General features: G+C 39.7%; 1 protein-coding gene across 1 annotated transcript in view; it reads right to left on the bottom strand.

Annotated features, from left to right (window-relative positions):
• grik4 (glutamate receptor, ionotropic, kainate 4) overlaps positions 1-26,831 on the bottom strand; it is a 153,899-nt gene that overhangs the window by 55,485 nt on the left and 71,583 nt on the right. Inside the window, exons 5-6 of the mRNA XM_008276318.1 lie at positions 21,601-21,779; positions 15,675-15,728 (exon numbers count right to left, since the gene is read on the bottom strand). Coding sequence (XP_008274540.1) covers positions 15,675-15,728; positions 21,601-21,779 — 233 coding nt within the window. The remainder of the gene's footprint in view (positions 1-15,674; positions 15,729-21,600; positions 21,780-26,831) is intronic.

The following is a 26,831-nucleotide window of genomic DNA, read 5'->3' as shown; positions in this document are numbered from 1 at the left end:
CGGCACGAAAGACTGGAACTGTGGCACGATTTCATGTGGGTGCTCCAGTGCGTCGTGCGGTTGGTCACAGCATGGCGATTACGCAAAGGTTTTTAGGCTACAACAACACAACAACACAACAGACACAGCCTACCTGCCCTATTTACTAAATTTGGCTTCATATGACTTCCTCCTCTTCTCCAAAATCAAATTCAAGTTGAAGGGTTGACATTTTGAGGCATCTTAGGAGATTCAGCACCCATCGTGGATGGTGCTTGACATGTTTACATAAAGGGACTTTCAGGGAGTGTTAGAAGTGTTGCAGAAGCGCTGCGAGCGCTGTATTGCTGCACAAGGAGACTACCTCACTAACTTTGGCTGTTGAAGTAACTCAGGTATTGTTTTTGATTTTAGAGGTACAGTCTCAGAACTTTTTGATCGCACCTTTTATTTTGCTTTTTAGCTGCTGAATGTTCCACAATGTTTATTGAGTATTCACTGCTGCAGGAAACGAGGACGATGACCGATGAGATGATTGAAAATGAACTAAACAGTTCAGGCCATAAAATGAAAATATTAAGCGGAGGAATGCTTTAAAAAAAAAAAAAAGTATAGATCTTAAGGCAACTGCAGAGTTGGTTAATAAATCTTTGTGGGTCTGTCACTACAAATAACATCTTTCATAGTGTAGTCATTTAATCCATTCTTAATGTAAAAATGTTGATTAGTGCAGCTTAAAGGAGACACGTGTCATTTACCTAGGTTGCTGTACCCTGGGATGCTGAAGTCTCTTTGCTCTGTATAATGTGCCCCAGATAAAGACAGAGCTGTCAGTGGTGATAATCATCAGTGACAATTTGAAAAGAAAGAAGAATCATCTCAACTCCTTATCTAGCATGGCAGCACTGTGGGAAAATAAATAAATAAATAAATAAATAAAAAAGACAGACTCCAGCAGCCTATGACTGAGTAAGATTTCTGTAAATTACATATTGACTTTCCTAATGATAAAGTGCTAATTAACGGCACCCTTCCTGTTACACTGGGGGAAGGGAGTGACATGCTAAAAAACCTTTAGGCCTGAGTCCGGTCTTCTCTCTGTAATGAAATCCATTTCTAGTGGCATACTGATTATTCTCTAATAGCTGGAATGTTCATGCAGTGTTTTTGGCAATAAGTCATTTCATGCTTGTATCAATTGCCACGTAAATTCAGGCTGAGCTCTAAAGCCTCCTGCAGCCTCTTAATTACGATGTTCTCAGTGAGCGTGGGATGGGAGGAGAGGAGGAGGAGTGAGGGAGCATTACCAAATGTCATGCCTGCAGACTTGTTATGAACCTGCAATGTAATAACAAAATTGGATAACTGATTTACTGAATTTACTGTTCACGAAATTCAACACACCAGTCTTCTTGCAGCTGGACGCGAAGACTGTAATTGCAGTGCCTCCAATTTTTTGCAGATACACAGTAGCTTTCCGGATACTTCACGGTGCTGTATGTGCATGGATTGTACCCAAGTCGTTTCTCTTGCGCAGGGCACTAACCTGCCACTTACATCATTTCTAGTGGCCAACTAGTTCAATTCACTGCGAGTTGACCATGAAATTAACACACCATATATCTTGGCACAGAATGCTGGGGTTGATACATTAGCTTTGTTTCAAAGCATTTAATGGCCACATACATCAAAACAATCTGGCAGAATTCCTGCAGAGTGTTGGAAACAAATGAGCAATTTTATTCCATTATTCATAGAATTACGTCTGACCTGCAACAGTAACAGCCTATTTGTGAGGCAGAGACCTTATGCCCAGAATAATTCTTAGGCTGGCGGAGGCCAAAAACACCATGAATATTGCAGACACTAGCATATGTTTGGAATCTGAAGCAGTCTTCCAGGAAGCTATTCATTTAAATCCCAGAAGAATTTTATAAAGAAACAAGACAGCTGAAAGCACAGAAAAATAAGAAATTTAAAACAGAAAACCCCTCAAAGTAAAATAAATAAATAAAAAAATGTCTTTAAATTACTTACGGCTGCTTCTTTTAATTACAAAGCCTTGCATCCAAAGAGCAAATTATTTTTCTGGGAAACCAGAAGCATGCCCCGGACCTTGAAGGCTGCAGTGTCGGCAGTGGGTGGCTGAAATACTGACACAGGAAAAAAAAAATATACAGCAGGAGAGCAGCAGATAATGGAGATGAAACTCCATCTAACCTCTGCTCATCTCAGTGAAGCCCTGAGTGTTTACATCGATCACCTGAGTGTTTCTCATCAAGACCAAGTAACCCCTCAGCTTTGAGACTAGATATCCCTTTTGTGTTTCAAGGGCCACAGCAGAAGAAGAATACACGATACAGTGCACCAGAAATGTCTTTGAACAGTCGTGTTGAGATTTGTTTTATACTATACTGTGGAATTTATTATCACAAATTTCATCAACTTCTCCTTTTTTAAAAAATAAAAAATAATGCGAATTTGGTGTGAAGGAGATGCAAAGGGAAAGCGGCTCACAGAGTTTCGTGCTCTCTGATCAAAACAAACTGGAAGCACATTTGATCTATGCTGACTAGCCATGGTGATTATTTGAGCTTTGCTAGCTCAGCTCTGTAGTTGGTGAACTGAAGGTGACGGGGGGCTCGCTGTGGTCGTCTGTACCATCGCTGCCTCTTTCAGATGTCATTTGAATAAGAATGTTTTTCCCGTTTTCTTCTTAATTCTCTGCCTCATCATTTCACATCGCATTCCCTGCTTTAATGCAGTAAATCAATGTCATCAATGTAAATGCCTTCTAGTGCTGTTTTATTATGTGTTTGAGTCACTGGATTTAGTGTGTTCATAAGCTTTGCTTCAGTTTTATTCATTGTGTTTTGGACTAAATGTAAGTGTGAGCATTTTTTCCCTATAAATTCTTTGTGCTACTCCCAGCCCAGTCAAAAATGCAGCCAAATCTGCCACCAATTTAATTGGATCAGCAGGCTGATGGGATTGGAAGCTGTTAAGCATACAGTATACACAGGCATTACAAACAGCTCAAAAATTAAATGAAAGCCATCTGGTTTAGAAAGTCATATTCATATTGTGATTGCAAGACAGATCGATGGAGTTAAATTTCCAAATCTTCTGCAGCAGTGAATCTCAAGAAGAGAAACTTTATCTCAGAAGAGTCCATGTTAGATGCATCTTTATTAACCTAATAACAAGTTAATGTCTTAGTGTCTAAATATTTCTAATGATCTAATAACAAACCCCACCTGCCTGTACAACAGGACATTGTAGAGAGACAAAGAACTTGTTTAACATTCCCTCACTAATCCTGATTGGATGCGATCAGCTCAGGAATCAGCTCAGCTTGATTGTGTATCGAACTTTCTGTCTGGATTTCTTTGTCTGAGCTGAGCGATAAGCAGAATAGAATAACAGTTATGTGTTTCATTAAAATGAAAGCTCCATCAGGCTGATTAAAACAGCCACAAGCTGGATATATTTCCTCTACATATCACTAATGACTTTCTGGTATGTGCAACATGGCTTACAAAGCAAACGCTCGGTCACAACCAAAGTCACCTGGGTTTAGGGACACACATGTAAAGTATCAATTCAAAAATATTCTAAAATAATTAGTGTTCAACAAATCTGGGTAATTGTAGTTACTGACCAAGAGCATCATGCCCTTTCAAGTGTTCATTTAAAGCAGAGAAACAATTAACAGAATGATGAAAAAGCATACACAATTCTTTCTTCTCCTTTTTTTTTAATGTTTTTTTTTTTTTTTTTAAAGTTAATTAGCAATTAGTAAGTTCATTAGTGCTAAGTGCAGCAAGCCACAATACTGATACTTTCGGGGTATAATGGTGAGAAATTCCCACTCAACAGAGACACTCTCAACAAAGCATGACTGCGTGAGGTGTTCGATAAATTTCACATGAAGTGGTGGAAAAAGTAAAATGAATCTTGACTTGTGGTGGCTGTCTCGATGACTGATTGTCCAGAACATGGCAGGTTTGAGCTGGGCAAGTGAGAAAAAGGGGTAAAAAGGGCAGGAACAGAAAGAGCAAGAAGAAAGAAGTATGAAGAGCAATGAAAGTAAAGGGGAAAAGCAAGAAAAAGTAAAGGTCGGAGGGGGTGTGGTGGCGAGTCGCACATGCAGGGGATTGTGGGATTGTGGAATAATGGCAGAAAGAAAGTTACAGAGCACAGAAAGGAAGTCAGGTGTGAAGTCGGCATGCAATTTCAACTTTCCAAAGCAGACCTTACAGTAAGCTGTGATTCAAGCCCTGGGATTTGGAAGATAATAGGCTGTAATACAATTGTCAACACTGAGTCATCCAGACACGGGGCTCAAAGGGGGAGTTGGTGGTAATGGGGCTGACACAGAGTAATCAATACGCCAGAACTCCTCACACATAGTTTGAGAGTCTGAGAGGTGGAACACTACACTAAACTGTTTACCTTCATTCACACAAACATCCTGCTGCCGTCTGGCTAATCTGCCAAGATAAAAAGAGACTGGGGAACTTCAGGTCTAATAAAATTATGTTAAACAAGCTTTCCCAGGGTGCATTATCATACTGTTGGAAAGTTTTGTTTAGGGAAACCTAAAGGAGGCGAGGAGGTACATACTAAACATGCCAGGCCACTGATGATCTCTCACACAGACTCTACTGATCTCCACAATCCACTCCGGTTTCCACCAATATCAGCGCTTTTTAAAAATCAGGATGCTTTCGATCGCACACGTTCTCTTCATGAATCCCAATCAAGTTATAATCCTTCAACTGTGAACAGACCTCAAGGCCAAACCTGTTAACCTTCAAAATTAGCAATAAATAATTAATGAATGCCGTTCATGAATACTGATACGCATGTCAATGCAATTGTCATTCTTTGTGTGAGAGAATGGTGAAGTCTGAGCACCAAGATATAAAGTTTGTGTGAAAGGTATAACCATGTGGGCATCCAATATATCTTGGAAGTCAAGCAGTTTCTAGACGTTTTTTTTTTTTTTGCTCCTGTCACATTTTTACTATGTGCTAATTTTTTACAGCAACATAAAGTCCTGCACGTTTATGGAAACAGCGCAACCACGTCTAGAAGAGGAATATTGAACGTGACATTGATCTACTCCAAGTGGAAGCACATCCAAGGAACTGGGGAGTCAGATAAGACATACTGATTCTACTATATACTGATAATAGTTTTGCTTGACCAGGAAGAGAAAAAATAAGTTCCATTACTGATGAAATGATGGTTGAAGTGGTTATCTGTGCGCCTAGCCCCGCTGCACCTTACAAAATGAGCAATAATGCAATGTGATACTTAATACTTGCTTATTTTCTGCAACAAACTGGGACATGTGAGCCCGCCATGAAGAGATATTTTAATAAAGTAGACTGTTTTCAATGGCAAAAAAAAAGAGATTAAGACTTAAGTGAGGCTCAGATTATTAATCGTCCATGCAAACTGATATTGTGGATAATGAACTGATTGAAAGTACCAATGAGGCATTTTATTCTGCCTCCATGTCAGAGAAGTCTGCATATTCACCCTTCAAAATTGTCTCCTTCTACAGAGAAAAACTGCAAAATGATCGTATAATCACATGGAAGATCAACTCCAACTCCTTGTGCTACCTCATGCTATTGCAATTTAGGATGCTTATGTCAGCTTGCCGTGGGTAAATGTCTTTGGAATTCTGACTTATGTACGGACAGTAAGGTCCCCAGAGCTATAATGACGGTAACTGCGGTTTTGACATTTGTTGGTTCACCAGTCGATGGTGACTACAAGGAAAGGATCTATTAGATGAGCTTTTTGACATTCGAATTTGAAGATATAATTACCATCCTCTTAAATGTGTTTTTACCGAGGTAGCTTCACTGTCACACTGCTTTTCTCAACAACAGTTCATAGCACAGTATGATCCTTTTATTAACGACTTTATTGGATCGTTAATGCTGCACTGGGACTATGCACGGCACAGATCACACTGGGAGATGAGTGCTGGTCTTAATCAATTATCATCTTAGTCAAAACCAAAATGGCAGAGGAACGGACACACATCTTGTCATCATCTCTAAAATGTAACTACACCTCAGAGCTACGGTGGCCGTGAACCTGTGATTTGCTAGCTTGAGCTGATTTGGTTTCTAAGATTGTGACAATTTGCTGATAGTGAAGACAATGTTTACAGAGTCAGAGAGGACATTTACACATGCTAATTTTCTGCTCTCTGAAATCGCTGCTCTCCATCTCAGGGAATGAAGCAAAGTAAATACGGCCACTTCACAGCGGCAGCCTAAGTTACTCGGATGTCACTTCAGTTATGCGAGTGGCCCACTGTTGCTCTTTATAGAAAATTCAGGAATGCAAACAGAATCGCCGTGAGGAATGTAATTAAACCCAGTGCAGTCTGAATGGATACTGACATATAAATCAAACCCTATGCCATAGACGGGCTGACTTTTACACTTTCCATCAAGTTTAGGATAACTGAGAAAATAATCAAAGTTCCTGTCAACCTCTTGAATGTCAATATGATCTTGAATACATTAAAAAGTGTCTCAATCAGAAACATCAGGACAAATGTCTCCAGCAGAAGTTAATCAATTATAGACGCATGAGAATTTGTGCCTCTATCTGGTGACTGCCAGTGTTTATGGCGAATATTTATACCACTCTCAACTCAATAAATGTGATTCTTAGCAAAGTTGAGATGGCATCTTTGCATTACAAATGAGTAGCAAGCAGACAATGTTTGGTGACACACACTTGTTGTGACATAATAATGACATAGTTTATATTCTGGCTGGATGCAGCTTTCTGTTGTCACCGTCCACGTAGCCTATTACCTTTTCTATTACTCAGTTGATTGATTCTCAAACTCTGTGTCTAAACAGGGAAATATGAACTTTACATAAGCCGTGGAGGGGAATTAATTAAATCCCAATCATTTTCACAGTCACAGTGGCTGCCCTCTAAAGCAGTTTGACTGACAAGACTTTTTTTGGGGGGAGGTTTATAAATCTTCTGTACCACAGTGCACACAGGAGATGGAGGGTGAGGTTGATGTGAAGTGTTTTTATTTTTTTATTTTTTATAGGAATACTTCCCCCATTCATTCACATTCACAGATATGGGACAAGAAACTTTACCAGAACAATAAACTTGTGAAATTGAATTCTGTATCACCTAGACAGTATTGTTATCAAGGCCAGACACGCCCAGAGAGAAAGGCAGAGTGAGAGACGCTAAGAGGGACAGACACAAAGAAGGGATGCAGGATGCAGGTTTTGGCAGTTAAGAAAAAGGTGAAATTACAAGGACAGGCAGCGACTATCTACTCTGTGTTCAAGCAAGCTCTACAAAATTAGTGGAAAAAAAGGAATTTGGAATAAGACACAGACAGAAAATTGGAAAATCATGTTTTTGCAGGTTGGGGAGGCGAGCATATATTTCATCTGTTCTTCAGTGGCACATTCAATCATAAAGCATTTTATCATTTGACAGTGTTAGGAGGAATAATTAGAAACATGGAGCATGTCGAGCCCAGAACCCCAACTGGCCAAGAACAAATGGCAGGGAGCACGTCAGTGCCTGCGAAAGAAAAGGGATTAACTACTGACTAACAGCATCAGCCATGCTTCAGAAGTAAAACCTCACTCCCCTCATCACCCTTTCATACAAAACCTGCCAATCAGCTCTTTAGCTAACACAAATGGAGAAAGGAGGAAAGAGAACGATGAGTTTAAATTAATGTGTTTGTGTGTGTTCGCTTGAGAACTTGTATTGGGTCCAACTGAGGAGACGGAGCCCGATTCTACACCACTGTCGCTGGTTTGTGACAGCAACACTACAAGACAAAAATTACACTGCTTATTTCCGTGAGGCAGACAGACAGGCAGGTAGATAAGCAGGCCAAGATGTTACAACTGTACGCATGTGTGAGGGATGGGATGTTGGGTGGGTGAGCATGTTCATGAGTTTATTTATTTGAGTTTTATCATTTATGTGTGTGTGTGTGTGTGTGTGTGTGTGTGTGTGTGTGTGTGTGTGTGTGTGCGCGACAGTCAGGAAGTGTTGGCAGCTTTTCAGGCACGGATGCATGACAATGACTGCAGTGACAAGAGGGATCACGGGTGTGTGGAGGGGAAATGGAACATGAAGAACAAAACAAACAGGCGGAGGAGTGTGTGGGGGGTTGAACTGATGGCCCCCGCTTTGCAGAGAGGGATAATATGTCAGCCGGCGCTGTGTGTCAAAGCCTGTTTTTGATTGTTTTGTGTGGATGTGAATCTGTGTGTGTGTGTGTGTGTGTGTGTGTGTGAGACAGAGGGACAGAGTGAACCCGAATGCTTGCATCAAGCCTCAAAATGACATCACAAAGTGAACGTGTGCTATGTGAGGCGCTGCTATGCCCAATCCCGTGCTCATCTAACCTTCAAATGACATTAGGCATCCCGTCAACATGTGATGAGTCACTCCCAAACTGATGTGATTTATTCAATCCTGCAGAGTAGCTTGGATCGTGGGATACAAATCACTTAGATGGGAGCTGTGGAGCGGGGACTGACTGCGCGAGTGTCGTGGACGTGTGCGTTCCCCCCGTTTGTTTTGATTGCTTTGTGTGCCTGTACCCATCAGACACGCATATGTGCGTGCGTGACTCCTGTGCGTGTTGCATTAGGTTAAAGCTGAAGAAGCTGCATGATGTCGGCTGCAAAGTTGTCTTTTCGCAGAGAGAAGCAGTAAAAGCCCTGTTGAGCTCTTCAGTTTCCCAGCTTTTCCATGAAACTTGTTTTTATCTCTCCACTTGCTGTGACCCAAGGGCCAAGATTTCTATTAGATCTTACAATTAAGGCCCAGGATATTAACAGCTGGTATTAAGTGGACTTAATGGGGAGAGAGGAAAATAAATTGGCGCTGAGAGCTTTATCACAAGATATAAAGGAAACAATGTTTGGGATGTCTGAGTGATGCCTGTGCGCTCCTTTTCCATCTCATCACCTGCATGTCTAATTCTGATCAGCACCATCAACTAAAGGGAATTCGTGTTTCTAGATTAAACATTACATTATCTCGGACCAGTGCCTCTGAAATCACAGAGCAGAATTAATGTAGTGAGAAGCATGTTTCAGGGATCGTTACAAGGTGCTACTGTCTAAATTGTATCACTGTTAATAAAGAGACAGGCAAACTGAAAAAAAAAAAGAAAATGATTTCACCTCCAGCAGCATCCTCTGAAGATCATTAGTCCATCTAATGATAGTCAGTGAATGGTCATTCTTTCAAATTTCTTCCATAGAGACCTGAGCAATAATTGGTCTGTTATCATTCATAAGTAAAAGTGCAAACAGACAAACACGCAGACTACATTTTTGGGAAGCGAGAGAGACAGGATGGAAACAACTCACATCGCTACGATGCACTTGAACTGAATATTACATCAGACCGCATTCACTGGAACGCAGAGCAATAATTCTACTTGATGACGATGGGAGAAAAGGAGCATCTGTACCGCTTCCTCCTTCCCAAATTTCTCACACCAGATTAATAACACCAACACATGACAGAATAAACCAAACAAAGGCAAAATGAAGACTGAAAGCACTCGAACCCATAAGTGGGCATGACAAAAAACCCTGACTCGAGATGGGTAGCTGCGTGAGGACGTTGATGAGCATCTTGAGATGATGATTCAGGGGAAACAGATGAGGCAGGGGAGCAGTCTGGCAGATCGTTAGTCAGGGATGTCAGGCGCAGATACAAATGAAGTGTCAGCAGAGGAGGAAGACAGAAGCAGGGGATGGTTGGACAGAATAGGGGGACACAAGGGATGCAGCGGATGCGGGACGGAAAATTCAAGAGCGATTAATGTTTATAAGCCTTCACAATTTACGAGGCAACTGTGGAATTTCAGGGCAGTTTAAGCAATTACAAACTATAGTGAAGTACATTGCTACCAAATTCATTAAGTAATGTTAACAATGCATAAATATTCTTACATGCCCCTCTTTACCATCACGTTTAATAATGCTGCATGATTGATTATTACCAGTTACAGCTTACATCCTCAAGAGCCTGTTTCAAAAGCTACACCATATGTGATTCTTGTATTACTTAAATATGATGGAACATGACAGCATGTTTGCTTAAACACCTGAACAGCTTCTGCGTTTGGTAAGAAAAGAAAGAAGAAGACAGGTTTCTGACACACTTTCTCTCATCTTGTGTGTTTCTAGTCTTTTGTAAAAGCTCTATAATTATATTTAGAATATTATAAAGGTGGAGTAGGTGACTTTGCATGCGATGGGGAAAAAATGGTTGCAGCTTCACATGGGATGCTTAAGTGTAACCTGTGCACATTTGTACTCCTGCTCACAACAGGTGCAAAAGAATTGAGAAGGAATAAAGGGGGGGGATGGGTCGATGGTGGGAGTGAGAGGGATGATAAATCTGGCACATGCTATCTAAATATCCTAACTGGCTAAATATTATGAATCTCTGAAGGCTCTACCTTTAAAATCATATGTATTTTTCTATCACTGGCCAAGAGAATCGGGTAAGAGACTAAGAGAAAGATGATATTCAATACAGATTTCGCAACAGATTCTTTACTTATATGTTCTACATTTGTGGTAACTTTGCCAAAATGTTTTATTTAAAACAAAAAATCCCTCTTGAAAGATATTACTTTAGTTTTAACACAGTAACACTAATGTGCAGTATTCCTATTATTCAATAATGTTGCACTCAAAGAAGATCCAACCTGGATCACATCTCAAAATGCGAAGAGCGACAAACACAGCTTGATAGAGAGGGAAAAAAAGCAATAAAAGTGACAATGTGAGAGAAGCTGCAGGCTGAACTATTTAAAAAGGTCCAACTAAATGCTCAGCCAGATTCCATTAGCCAGTTAATGTGTGATGTTATTGCAATATTTACATCTTTGCCCTCCAAGCTGAATTTCTTGAGCTGTTGGCGTCTCATTTCTGCACCGCCTGTTTTGACTGGATGAGTAGGAAGCGTGAATACATGCTGCAGGTAACCTTGGTTAAAGCTTTGTTTCTTCTGGTTAAACAATTAACACTGCGAATTTATCAGATTTTAGGCCCTCTACATGACAGGCACGTACAAACTTGTGTGATTCGTGTAGCCACCGTATCGTGCATGCTGGCAGAAGCTGCTCCTCAATCAGCATTAACCGCAGCATCTAGTTTACTCTAAATTAACACAAAACTGCAAAACCCCCTGGTTAACCTCTCACTTGCTCCATCATGTAATTATAGCCTAACTGGAAAGTCTTGACAGCAGTTCAGATGGATTATGTGTGCTTTTGATCAGAATACATAGTAAACATTCATCCAAGACCCATACTTTTAGATGGTCAGTGACTCTAATCTGAACCTTCAAATTCAGCTTTCATTTCTACATTAGTTTAATGAGGTGCCATCAGAAGGTGAAGCCTTCTGCCCACACAGACATTAGTGAAAAAGAGTTTGTTTTTTTGAATGTAACAAAGTAAACTGTGGTAGCCGCAGCAGAAATCACATTATGGAAGCCTAAAATGAAATATCAGCTATAACATTTGCACGACAGGCAACTAAATCACAGAAGAATAGAGACGACTAAATAATAAACACAACTTTAAGCTTTATGTACCATATATAACAACTTTTTGGACAAGTAAAAGTACAAAAAAACCAACATGTAGGTTTACACTAAACCACTTTAGAAAAATAATATGCAGCACAACTCAATTAAGTTCGTGGGAGGAAAACAAGTGATCGCTACCTTGGTAAACTACTCATTAATTTAAAAACTCTGTGAAGTTTATAAAGTCAAATTGATGTTAAGGCACAAACAATAATTTTTCAGCATCGCCTCAGCAACTAAAGACACACCATTCTAGAAAAAATGCATCAGACAACTACTGCTGTTTTTAATTTACTTTAATATAACTTATCACATCTTACGAGCAAAATAAACACACGGAGTCAGTTGCTCACTTCACAAAACCAGCATTTTTCTCATCATATAATTTTTTTAAAGTGATGTTGAATTTCTTGTCCCGCAGCACTATTTTTAATCACACTCATTAAAAGGACTGTTAGGGAGAAGTAAAGTAAATATCAGGTTGCAGGTCATGCAAGTGGAAAAGCTTTTCAGGGTGATGGGTGAAGCAGTAAGTGGTGAGCCTAACTTTTAAATAGACTTCAGAAATGTTATTTACTTCCTGGTAAAATGGAAATATCAGGACCTACCACCATTAAGAGCGCACATATGCATTCACACACCTATGAACTGAGGCACACATGGAAAAATTAGTGACTGTACATTTATCAAATCTTGCTTCCTTTATGTCTGTGACTTAAAAACTAATCAATCAGAAGGACAAAATACACCCCAACTTGAATTAATTTGAATAGCTAACAAATGGAAAAAAGTGATCATTTGTCAGTGCATTAAAAATAAACCTTTATAAAGGATTTCCAGATAAGAAACATACAGTTTTCTCTGATCTGTCGACCCGGTTGCATTTAAGCAGCTAAATACACAGTGGAGTGCAGTTACAGACTTTATGAAGCCACATTCACGACAACCACCGTCCTCTATGCTTCAGTCACTTAATACAGTTTCTCTTTTAGTATTATTTCCGTCAGTGTTTCTGGGAAAAAAAGATATTTTGAAGCTGCTGTGAGAAGTTGAAACCTTTGTGATTTTAAGTTTGGTATAAACATTGATTACTTATTGAGTATAGAAAAAAAAGTATAGCTTCCAGGAAAAACACAAGCAGAGCAACACAGGAAAATACATCAATAATACTGGGTTTCTTCCATATACATATATTTGACCAAAACACTATTACAAAGTAATTTATTCAGCTTTCTAGCAGTAATTTCTTAAAACATTTACACTTTCAGCTTTCTCTGTTCGCAAGCTACATCCACTGTTAGGTACTTCTTCACTGTCATTTCTGTGTGCTAGTATATCAAAGTATAGGCGAAGGTTAGCGGCTGTATCCTGCTCTTTATTTAATCTGGGAAATTTATGCCCTAGAAACCTCTGCCAACTTTACTTGAGATAGATGTGCATTCAACATATGCAGTAGTTAGTCCTCATCCTATTCTACAGTACATGTATATGTAAAACGTATTGTTTGAAAATACAACAACTGAGCACAATTCAAATTTCTAGTCACCAACAGAACAAAATAAGAGTTTGTTATCATTATGTATACACACATATAACACTAAAACAAACTAATCTAATTCTGTACTGCAATAAAAGAACAATAGTGTATGTTTCAAAAACTGAACAAACTAGATGGTAATGCAAACTGTATATATGCCATTTGAATATTTACTGGAAAGATGTGATACTGGACCATAAAAATAAATATTTAATACTGTTGTAGTTCCATAAAAAATGCTGTGGTTGCGATGTGCACCAGAGTTCCAAGTAAACTCAGTCAAAACTAAACTCTCCCACTCGACACTCTGATCTACATACCTGTGCTCTTCTCAGTTGTATCACAATAACACGTTTGGCACTGAATGTTCTAAGCGCTTTACGCTGTTTGAACAAATGACCTCTTCTGTAATTTTTCCGGACAGGACAGCCTCATGAAATGGGAGTGTACTTTTATAAAAAAGATGAATAAAACGACCGTAGCATTCAAAGTGTTATTGTCGTTTGTCAGAGATGTACTATCACTGTGAGTTTGGAAAATGGGGGAACAATGAACTGAACTGTGAGAGAACATAATGAAACTTGTTCCTGTTCTAGTTTGTGCCTTTACGTACATGTGTGTGCAGAACACGATGCACAAGCGGTGGAGCCATTTAAAAACACAATGAGTAGGATGAATCACTTACTACGACAGCTAAGGAGACAAAAGTGCTTCTATTTTTCCACTCGCAGCTTCTGCATTATATCTCTGGCTGCCAAGGGCACACTGCTGACCATTTTAATGATGCTAGCTGAGGCTATTAACAGCATCGTCTCTGAGCAATAGCTGAATTTTAAGAAAATGGTGGTAATGGTGGGAGGGGTCATACTCTAGCATCTATCATGAGTCCGGGTGCTTTGCTGTGCCCTCCAGCAGACCTGCGCACCAACACCAGGGGGAAAGCGATGAGGGAGATTATTTAGGTGTGAAGACAAAGAAAAAACAAGCAGGTCAAAGAAATAGAGAAGAGAAAAGAGCGCTACAATAAGCGACTATGTCAAGGGCTGTGGAGAAAAACACGAAGATGGCAGCAGCCCACTCTTAATGAGTCATAAATCAGCTTGATATGAATCATCTCTACAGCGCTATTAGAGCAAAGTGTTTTGAACCTCATTAATTTTCATTAGGGAGAAGCTATCTGCTAAGTTTACTGTAGCATCAAATTTTCTCCAAGCGGCTATCGTTACGATCTTGCAATAACTCTCATGGATCCTTTAGCCTCTATTTGACTAAACACCATTATTCCCAAATTTGAGGTCAGTTCCTCTCATTTCCTGCAGGAATATTCACAGACAGTTTGATAGGCAGACTTTTTTTTCAAAAAAAAGGGGGAACACCTTATCCCCAACTGCTCTGTCCCCAATCCTCATGTTTGCACTGTAGATCATATAAAGCAGCATGTAAGACACTGTTTACTATCAACATCGCGTTTATGAAACCAACCATAAAAGATTTTTACATTTAACAAAACCTGCATAGGTAACTTTTGTGTATATGGAGATAAAATACTTTACAAGGGCCTTTGCTACAGCCTATTAGATATTTCACTCATAATGATTCAGCTGTTTGCCTGCTACTGCTTCGAAAGCAGCTTTTTCTTTAGGTGCCTCCTCAGCTCTTTCTCTATTTGCCTCTGTCACCTATTTTGAGGACACTGTCATTGTAAACAATAAGCAACATCCAGTATGAACCATCATTTACATAGCTACATTAAGTTTGCATAATCACAGTTAAGCACCTGTGCATTCCGCAGTAATAAAATGTGATGTAATTAATATGAAACAGTTCATGAGAAAAAAAAATCCTAATATAATTATGTAAAATTCAAAGATAACAGCTGTTAAGATATTGAACACAAAGCCAAACACAAACATATGCACCATATGATGCAGTCTAATTGAGCAATTAGGAGAACTGAGTGTTACGGTGTAAGATCAGTTTGCAGGTGAAAATGTAAACCAACCAAAACAGAAAGTAAATCACTGGAAAATGATCGTTTTTAAAAAATGTCTGTCACATTCATTCACAAAGACAGAAAGCGAGGGTTGGAGGAAGGCTGTGTGGAGCTCGTCTCAGCTCATTCATTGACAGAAGTGACTCTGAGGATGATGACTTCATCATTCATTAAATGGGAGCTTGGCTGGCGTTCCACAATCATAATTATAAGAAAAGCAGCAGCAGAGATTACACAAGCAGTAATAATAGTGGAAGTTATAGCAATTATTAATATTTGTTTGGTCCAGAAGTGCACTTCAACCAATGAGGGCAGTGACCAGAGTCACACGAAATGACTGAGGAAATCAACACTATAGCACAAACATAATGATGTGTGGCGCCGTCTAAACTCTATCCATTCAACATTCAAGCAGCAAGTAGTATTCAAAGTGTACTATTTTAATACACTACACGTCTCATGTAGGTGTGAAATCTATAAGTGCCAGCAGACATCTTGTTTCCTTACCAGAGAGGTGAAGATGTAAGTGTAGTAGACCGACAGCATTCCCAGCTCTGACGCCTGCAGAGAAACACAAAAGATTTTGTTAATGGAAAATTCCAGGATTGGATTTTTAACAAAAAAGATGTTTAGTTGGAGGTCAGAGATAAATGGGGAGAGATGGGTGAAGAAAAGAAACAGAGAAAGCACAGATAGAAAGAATACAGGGGGAGAGAAGTTGAAAGGTCAGTGATTTAGTGTAACTCAAGCTCCACTCTGAGCCGACAGATCAAATCCACATCTTGATAAGACCCGACACATTCTTATCTGACGAAGGCTCTCAATGGAGCAATTAATTTCGGAGGTACATTAGTATGCTGCTCGACGCTCTGTCTTACAATTTGATTAAATCAAAGTCAGAGTGAGGAGCAGTTGTGAAGGACAGGGTGAACTTTTCATAGTTTCATTTCATTAAAGTGATTATCAAAAAAGAAAATCATTCAGCTATAGGCTTCGGTTTAATCATGCTGTAGTGGTTGTTTCACAGAGCATCCTCTTCTTCCAACATTTCTTTGGTATATATGTTGTTACCTAAAGTGCGGAACTTTTGTCTCCCTCTTTTGGAAGTGAGAATAATTTCACAAACGCTGTCACATGAACTCATCATAAGTGCCCTTTTTAGACATATTCTCCACTGAGTGTATTTTATTTCTGGAGCATCAGAAACTCTTGGACACCTACTAGGTCTTTGTGTCATTCCTCGAGTTGCTACAGCCTATTATACCTTCTTTAGCTTGGGAGAACCAGTATTTGTTGGTTGACGTAAAACACATTGTTACTAGTGCACCACTGTCGTCACAAAAACCAGATTTAAAAGCCAGGTATACTGTAAAATATTTACCTGCTGCAGATTGGCAAAGGCTTGAATGCAGTGAATGTTAATTTATATCTAAAAGTCCTGCGCTCTAGCTTTAACTCTGAGTGAAACTGTTCTTGTGCATAAATTAAACCTCATGCCACTTTTGAGATACTGCTCAAAGCGTTACTTTTTCACACCTGGTTGGACTGAAATTTGCATATTTCCATAATAATTATCTTCCGCGCTGACATACTTCCAAGGTTGTGTATCATCAGAAGGTGTTTAATAACAGATATTTAGCTGTCAGATCTGGAAAAAAGTGTAACCTGTGTGTGTGCTATTAGTTTGAGTGTATGGCACTAAGTTGTTGAATATTCAACCGAAGTGTTCTTCAGGAGCATAAATAATAAACCACTAAGAAGAAAGGCGCCAATTATTATAGCAAAAACATCTGAATACATCTTTCATTATTAAACTCCAAATAACCTCTGAAGATGTCTTTATAAATCTTGCTCCTTTGAGTATATTTAGCACACTATTACTACTATAAGCTTGACTATGCAAGGCAATTGTATGTTCCAGGGAAGTTGTTTGTTATACACAAGTAAAGCTAGCAAGATGGTTGAGATTCTTCTCTCTTCACACAGAAAATGGAATATAATTTTTCAACCCACTGCATGTTGTCTTTCGGTGACCTGTGCCTTTATTACTACCAAACAGAAACTGACATTATAACCTAAATCGCCCACATTTCATTCAGAATACACCATATCACTCAAACAAGCAGCTGATGAAATATCCCTTTGGTCTCCTTTCGCTGCATTCGAAATAAGCTGCTTTTTCTTTACTTTTGATCTCCTTGTTCTACCACAGCTTTTGGTCAGAGTGCACATGATTCCTGCTGCCCCCTCCCCATATACTGGGCTCACTATCTAGCCCACTCTGGTTCTGTACAGCCGTGTACAACAGTGGAGGCCTGACTGAACGAGATTACATTCAGAATGCTAACACAGCTGACCTAAACCCCTCTGAATGCTAAAACCTCGGAGAGTGAGACCTTTGTCTGAAGAGGGTTTGATGTAAGATGTAAACAGACAAATAAGGGGGAATGTCTTGCATGACAAAGGACGATTCTGTCCCTCTACACAAGCTGGGCACTCTTATCATCATCTGAGACTGGCAAATATGCCGGCACACAGCTTTGATATGTTTGGCAACTAAGCACTCCACATGAGGGGTAGAACTGCCAACTTTCCAACGCCCTGTCGAAGGATTGTCTCTTGACAGACAGACAGACAGACCACACGACATCCGAAGATGACAAAAGAGTGAGAGATAGAAGGATGGATATGCAAGACCACATGGTAAGGGAGGTGTGAAGAAATTAAGTGAAATCATCTTCTCTGCATTTGGACAGAGAAGATGAGAGAACAGAGGGTGTGAAGGGAGAGCAGCTCCATATTGAAACTGAAGATACAGTCGAATAGAAGCTGGGGGATGGAGCAAGAGAGAAAAAGAGACATCCCAGTGTGGACTCCTGCTGCTCTGTGGCTCAGGGTTGCCAGGGTTGCTATGGTGACTGGATGACCACTGATGACAGTCGGAAACTTGACCGAGAGTAAAGACTGTTGAGAGATATACAGTATACAGTATACAAAAAGTCTACAATAGAGAATCTGGAGAAAGATGTCATTCTTCCTCCCTATCCTCCAAACTCCTTTCATATATGTCCATTCTTTTTCTTCCACTTATTCAGAGTTGGGTTGTGGTAGTCGCAGGCAAAGCAGCATACTCCAAATGTCTCTCTCCTCAGGAGTGGTTTCCAGCTCCTTCTGAGGCATTCCCAAATGCCAGATGTGATATGTAATCCCTCCAGTGAGTTCTGGGTCTACCTTGGGGTCTTGTCTCAGTTGGGAGTGCCCAGAAAACCCCCAAAGGCAGGCACCCCTGAGGCATCCTAATCAGGTGCCCTAACCACCTCCGCTGGCCCCTATTGACACAAAGGATTGGCGACTCTTCTTCAAGCCCCCTTCGGATGTGCGAGCTCCTCACCCTATCTCTAAAGCTGAGCCCAGCCACCCTACAAAGGAAAATTTATCTCGGCTGCTTGCATTTGTGATTTCACTTCTTGGTCACTACCCAGAGCTCATGACCATAGGTAAATTGAGAGCTTTTCCTTTCAGCTCAGGTCCCTCTTCACCATGGTGACTCAACACAACACTGATGTTGCCCCAATCCATTGTCGTTCTTATGTTCCATTTTTCTGTCAGCGAGATCTCTAAATACTTGAACTCCATCACTTGCGAAGGGTGAGTAATAAACACATTTCTGGCAGAGAACCATTAGTTGGAGGTGCTGATTCTCATCTCAGTCACTTCACACTCGGCTGAAAACCAACCCAGTGTGCACCGAAGATCATGGTCAGATGAAGCCAACAAAACCATGTCACTTGTAAAAAGCAATGACACGATTCTGAGGTTCCCACTCCAGACACTCTTGTCACCTCTGCTGCACCTTGAGATTCTGTCCATGAATATTACAAGCAGGATTGTAGAAGTGACAAAGCCTGGCAAGATCCAACACCCACCAAAAACGCGTTTGACTTTGTGCTGAGACCATGAACACAGCTCACACTTTGGCTTATCAAGGACCGGATGGGTCGTCGCAAAGGTCCTGATATCCCATTATGCTACCCCTAACAGGGTTCCCCTGGACATGGTTGTAGGCCTTCTCCAAATCCATAGAATACATGTGGACTGGATGGTTAAATTCCCATAACCTTCTCTCCAAAGAACTTGTATTGTTCCCCCTAAATCTGAGGTTCAACAATTTGCTGGAGCTTCCCTTCAGGCACTCTGGATTAAACTCTCCAAGGGAGGCTGAACAGTGTGAGATGCTGATAATTGGAAGACACCCTTTGGTCCCCCTTTTTAAAAAGGGAATCACCACCCTGGTCTGCCACTCCACAGGAATCATCCCTGACCTCCAAAGGACATTGAAGAGACACATCAGTCAAAACAGCCCAACAGTGTCTCCTTTTCCTCCCTGCTCCATCCAACTACGTTATATCTCCACTTCTTGTCCCCTCCCTCTACCTTTACATTCACTGTCTTCAAGGAATGAAGTGCATATTAATTGGTAAAAGACTATAAGTTGCTGCTGCTACTTACACTCGCTTTCTCAGCTGCCACACGCTACTGACAGAAATAGCATATTACATTCATGGTCACATGTTTTTGTAAAAGGCATTATTAGAGAAGGAACCCACAGGTGGGTAACAGATAAAAAATGAAACACAGAAGCATTCCACTATATTTGCTTCACTGACTCAAAAAACAGTTTAACATAAAAAAAAAGAAAGAAAAGAAAAGAAAAAAGGTAAATTTGTATTAACTGTTAAATTTAGGGGCATCATAGAGAAACTGCTGAAGGAGGCATGAGGCTGTTCTTTTTCAGTAGTCACTGTGTTCAAGTAGTTGTACTTTGTTTTATTGTGGTGTTTTTTGTATATACTGTTTTATATGTATTGAGTGTGTACAGATGCTACTTTAATCAAACCTATCGTATGAGAAAGGTTAAAAAAAAAAGCTTCTTTAAATTCATAATATGCACTACATTAGAGAGAAGACAAAAGGGCTCCTTCATTTTATGAGTGTGTTCTTAATAATACTAACCCATTAAACCTTGCAGAATTCTCATTTATGGACAATGAATCATTGGAATACAACTTGATTTAATGCTGTCATCCATATACAGTAATTTGATGTAGCTGGTCTGTTTGACAAGGTCACCTCAGTTCATTTGCCGTTCATTTTGGACTATGTTTTTATAGTCTAAACTCTGTAACACTACAGGAAAATATAACTTCCATCCAAAGCCGTGCTCAACTTTTTTGATAACAACATGAACAAATATGCCATGCATTAGTGTTTGTGTTTGTCTTGTGAATTAAAAAGATATGCACAGGCCTTTTCAATTTCCATCTTCAAATCAGCAAGAGAAACAGAAATTAGACCAAAGTCATGAGACAACTTGTTTTTCGCTTTCATTGTTATAGGCCTATCAGTGTTATCTAGGGCGAGGAAATTAGTTTTAGCTTGGATATTCAAAAGACATTCACTCCAGATCTAGTGGTGCTTTCTTACTCACTTTCACCCACCATTGGCAGTAAGATATACACAAGATACCATCAATAAATTACCATTTGAACAACACAAAAGCAGCATTAGTGTCAACACCTTTCTGCTGACTCGTCCACATTGGTGAAAATTATGCAAAAAAATTCTAAAAAATGCAGAACATGCATGCAACTCACGTAGTATACCAATTTTGAGTCCTAATGTGCAATTAATTGATTCAACATAAATATTTAAATAGGCCCAGTGACTCCAAATCCATAGCAGATATTTTACTCTGTTGCCTGTGGAGAGATATATAAAATGTGTTCTATTTGTTGAATATATTTAGAATATCTGGTGTGGATTTCAAGTTACTGGGTCATATGACATGAAACTGGTCTGTTACAATGTTCTATTCAAATATTTCTATAAAACTATTTAATTACACATTAGCCAAATCAAATCAAAATAGGTGCGCTGCATTCGTATAATTTATTGCTGGTCCCTCAGTAAAACCCCTGTGGCTAAGATCAAGGGCTTGGGAGCTAGCAGTTCTTTTCCTGCCAGCACAAAATGAAATTGAGGAAGAAGACTTTGCTGGATCTGGAGTGAATGTCGGTCAATAACAAGAAAAGAACAAGTTGTTCAAGTCCAGTTTTAGTGTAACTTCTTTTCCAGGTGCCACTTTTAAGATAACAAGAAAACTACATGGATTTCATTTTATTTTTTTTCAAATTCACAACACAAAAAAATAAAAACTAAATAATGAACTGTATGTCTACTGATCCTGTTATATTAAGACATAAAAAAATACTTTTAGCCTTGAAATCTTGTTGCCCCTGGTGATTGTACTTTTACTTTATCTCTTTTGAACAGTTATATAAATGCAGATTGGTATTAAGCTAGATTGGTATAAGATGTGGAATAAACAAAATCAGTGCATAAACAACATGGCGAATATGTGAAGCATACTAACCCGTTCCAAAATGATATGTGACATGGTGGCATTGGCATCGACTATAATAGTGGCAGTCTTGTCATCTCGAATCTCCTTTAAGAGCGGGGTCGGGTCCTGGCTGTCATCAAGCATGCGCACAGACAGAGTCTCCTTGGAGATGAGGAACTGCCTGAGGAGCTGCTCCAGGTTCAATAAGCCTGCAGGTAAGACACACACACACACACACACATACAAGAGAGTGTTACTTGTAATTAAGAGGAGAATCTCCCAAGGAGATGGTGCTTTGGAGTATTAAGTCTTTTGTTAAAATTAAGAAAATGTTAAACCAAAAAGTGAAGCAAAGTCAAACACATTTAGTAAGTGATGCTCTTGATCTGGTCATGCAGTATAAACTGTTACAGAAGCAGGTGTCCATTATTTGTTTTTCTCCCCCATTGACAACAATGAATCCATAAAAAAATTTCAACACAGAACAACTGGACTAATCACTTTTAATTGCAATTATTGTAATGCTATCAAACGCAAAGGGACGTTTCAGCAACTTCTCTTGTAATCTATCCCATGGTAATAGACCACTTGACTCCAGTTGGGTAAGTGGGATTTGCCCTAATTAAAGCGTAGCCAACTTAATCAAAACAGTCCCGGCAGCATTTTACCAGTCACTTTGCATCCATATATTAGCAGATCCTGAGAGGTTATGGGCTAATTTTCCGTATAGGAGTTTAAACTAATTTGTCAGGTGTGCTACTGAGAGAATAACACAACTTGAATAAATCTAGGAGCCCGAGTCATGTGGCGGCTTAGTTTGGTATTTCCCTAACCTTGAAATTTACTTTGCCAAACTGTGTGTTATGTTGGTGTCAAGCACAGAGCGGTGGTGCACAGGTGTGAAGAGCAGCTCCAACAGGGGGAAGTCCCATCAAATGAAGCAGCACAAAGTGAGCTTTTACGCTGAGAATAGTTTCAAAATCATGTCTGGGTTTTTTGCACACCTTCAATGTGTTTGTGATTTTATTAAGAGCAAACTCAATACATGGACCAAATGTGCACCAATAGGGAAATTGAATATTAATAAATTATTTGAACTACCCAATCCATCATCCATTTAAATCAGCATAAAAAAAATTGCATGTTTGCCATAGCTGAAGCATAAATGTCAATAAATCAGTCTGCATTTATCTGTAGTTACTTTACACTGTGCAAAAAAAAGCCTCTCCTTCAGTTCATTAAATCCCTGCCGCAGTGTCAACTCAGCAGGACATATATGTTAATAAATCTGCAGTCTCTGATTTGAGAAGTGGCCTGCCAAATTGCCGTGCCATTGCAAACGGCTATCCACTGGCTTTACCTTCATTAAATCACATGAAAATGACACCAGGCTGCTATTAAGAAAAATCACTTTCAACTTTTTTTAAATTTTATTTTTTATAAGTAAAACTGGGGTGACATATATAATGGTGCAAATGCTGTTGTGTCACATTTAATTATATGATGGGGCCATTTAAGATATAATTACACTAGAACTAAAACTAAAACAGCATTGGAGTGAGGCAGTCATACAAATGACTTAATCAGCTATATTCGTTAATTTTTTTCTATCATCAATGTTAAAGTTGTGAATAAAAACCTCCACCATCAGCCTCTGGCTGCAGATTTGTGGTGTGATGTGTTTATGTTTTGCTGCAGTGTGGCTTTGTTGAGCTGCTATCGTTATGTTTCCCTGTGAATGGCACAGCTGCTTCATTGCTAAGAGACCAAGGATGTGAGCCACTGCGAGTGTATTTTATTAATCAACCATATCCTAAGATTTATATTACATTTTGGCTAGCTTTTTTTCACATTGTGTTGCTGGAGTTGTGTCTTGGAGACAGCTACAGTCTGTGCGCCCAAGATCTACCACTTTGCACTAAGGCGATTAAAATAGGGCTCTAAGAGTAGTAAACTACAGCATGTTGGTGTGACAGTTATGCTGGCCTCGCCTTGACAGTTTGGCAGAGCTTATCACACTCATGTATCATTTCTTGATACTGGCAAGAAGACTCGTACAAGATGGAAATAATGTTGTCAAAAAGAACTAGCATCAGCACAGCTTTCGCCCGCTTTTTAATAGTAAAATGGCAGTCTAGACTTTGGCACAAACTTATATTTAATGTGACTTTTGTCATGGCGACTGCCAATTCAATTAATCTGTCACTTGGACACCAGTTTTTGTGTAGCAATTTTAAGTTATCAAGCTTACTCTTTTGACATTCTTCTCTTTCAGCTTCCCAATAGTGCGCTACCAAAGGCTCTGGTATGGCCTCAGTCACTGGCATCACGTCTGAGAGCATCTGTAATTACATCTCAGTGTCTGTGTGTCTCATATCCTGTTTGTGTGGCAGTGAATCAGGTGTTTGTCTTCCTGTTCCTGGCTACCTGTGCCTGTGAACTCATGACGCATCACTCCTGAGCATCACTCCTGGCTCCTGCCTGCGTGCCTCCCTGTGACTCGAACCTGTCAGATCAGCTTCCTCTGTAGTACAACGCAGAATAACTTTGATGAGCTTGAAATAGCTTCTGCTAAAGTGCCATCCTTGTCTGCTTCCTGCAGCCACTCTCTATCGCGTCTTGCAGGGCATCAAATACAATCATGTTGAGTTCATGACATTAGACAACGAACTGTACTAGATGTTGCTGGCTAAACAGCCTACACACTCAAATAGAGTGACACTCAGAAGAAAGCTCATATTCTCTTTAGTGTTTGGGCTGCACAGGATTCAAAGGGGAGTCAGAATCTTTTTTTTCACTTGGGTGCTTTACAGCTGCCATGTTGTTCCCTCACTGTTTGCTCTGCTGAACCAGTTTCAATCAAATGAAAAACATGCCGCTGAATGAAATATTTGCTGTTGGGTTTTTTGGGGGTTTTTTTTGTCTTGTATATGTCCCTGTACTGAGAAAACAAGTTTTGTGGAATTGTGCATATGATGTCCTGTAAAGTCGAAGCGCTTTCTTTTCCACAACATTTGAAGCTGCCTGGGTGTGTTTCTTCTTGCTGTCTTTCCAGGGACAAGTTTGAGACCTTCAAAATTTTTGAAAACTGATAGTGAGGGTTAATCAGAAAGGCTGGAAACTGAGGCCATGTTTACACATAGCAGGGTATTTACAAAAATGCATCTATGTTTTCAAAAATAACATTGTTCACACCAGATCGTTTTCAAAAAAATCAGGAGTTATACAGTCATGGAGAAATGAACCATCTTTGCAGTATTTTGAGCTGCAAAATTGCAAGACACATTCAGAGAACATGTGAGACTGTAAGTAGCTAAAACGGAGCACATTATGGGACATTAAAATATTTATTACTCTAAAAATCTTCCTTTCTGGCCTCTGATGGTTTTATCTCATCACTGCACTGATGCACAGGTGCAGTCCAGGACTGTGTGATATCACTGCGTGGCACTTGTGTGTTTATAGGTGCAACAAATCACACACAACCAAACCTATAAACCCAGGAATTAAGCAACTCTTTAAGGATTATAACTTAAAGAGTGAAAAAGAGTTGTGGTTAGCTGCTTAGAAGTAGGGCGTAGATGTAGAGAACACATTATATCCTCACGAGTGTAGATGCACACACTCTGTGTGTTAGCGAGACCAAACTTCCTCATCGGCATGGATGACACGTGGCCCCGACTCTCTCTCAGACACACAGATAAAAGGTGAGGGCTGACATTCAACTAAAGCAACCACTCATTTACCTTTCACAAACTGTCGCCACAGGATGCCTGCAAGATCTCACACACAAACACACACACAGACAGAAAAACACGCACATGCAAAGCACCTCTAAACAAATACTGCTGCAACACGGATGCAACAGCAGTGTAAAAAAAAACAAAAAAAAACATTAACCTGTGAATATCACACAGGAGCTGGAATGAATTGCTTGACAGGTGGAAGTGATTAATCCACGATGAAACCCTCGGTCACCGATGAAGCTTTTAACACGGACCCACAAGCTATTAGGACGGCTCTACATTATGATGACTCGTGATTTAGCCTTGAGCGCAAAGTAAGACCTAGTTTTATGACTTTGCCACCATCGGGGCCATCACTTTAAAGTGTTGTAGACAAGATGCCGTGTCAAAATATTATGCATGCATGCTAAGTACGTCTGAGCGTATTCCCCTTCCCATTAACCCAAATAACCATATAAGTGGAGCCATCAATACGGCCTGTCACAGAATGGTGGTGATCTGATGTGCTCCTGCTGATCAATGCCACTCTCTCTGTATTCATAGACATTCTTTACATGGAATACAGAAACCTGCAAATGACTTAGCAAAAAGTGAAAAGTGTATATGTTGGTTTATAAGGCTGATTGCTATATGACTGTATGACATCTAATTTTGCCAGTGACCACTATAATAAAAATGATTTTTGATGACCTACTATGTAAAACTAAAATTAAAGTCAGATTTCACAAACTAAGGCTAAATTAAAAAGATGGATAAATCAAATTTTAAAATGGTTTACAATGGTTTAAAATCTTTTTTAATGACTTGCAGCATCTGTGGAATCCCTCTGCAGCTTCTGATGAGTATCTACTTTTCAGAAGAAGGTGACCTGTTATACTACCATTATTAAGAAGAACCTTTAACATTACGTGTCTGGCAGTAATGTTATTAAAAACAGATCCGTGATCTCATCAAGAATAAACAAGAAGCTGAAAGCATGAAGGCGCCATCCAGCATTTATAAAAAAAAAGGTAGGCCAGCATTAATCTAACACTGCTAATGTAATGCAGGTGATGTGAATGGAACATTAATGTTACTCTCCATCTAATATCTTGAATGCTGCTGTCACAAGAATGAATTAGTTCCAGGATTAAAGGTGGCGCTCCATTTAAGTCATCCTCTAGATGCTCCCTAAAGAAATATCACTGAATTATGCTATTCAGCAATGTGGCATCTTTTCTTGCGCTAAACCTAGACACTAAATGGTCAGTGAATTATCTTCTAAATGACTTGCTGCTTTCAGTGGGAAGAACATGTATCTGCACTAATGTTAATTTCAATGCTAAGTGAGCAGGACCAACAGAAAGCGATACTGTTCACATAGCCAGAGTATGGACATGATAATGGTTACTGGATTTACAGAGGACAGTCTGTCTGTCATATCTCTGCAGAGCAGAGGGACATAGACTGTGTGTGTGTGTGAGCAAGTAAACTCAGCTGACTGTAGCTTTTCCATTAACCTCACGACAGAGGAGA

This window comes from Stegastes partitus, unplaced genomic scaffold (genome assembly GCF_000690725.1).
Source record: "Stegastes partitus isolate 25-593 unplaced genomic scaffold, Stegastes_partitus-1.0.2 Scaffold69, whole genome shotgun sequence".
Lineage (NCBI taxonomy): Eukaryota > Metazoa > Chordata > Actinopteri > Pomacentridae > Stegastes > Stegastes partitus.
Note: the sequence above shows the minus strand (reverse complement) of the source record. Positions and strands in the feature narration are given on the sequence as shown.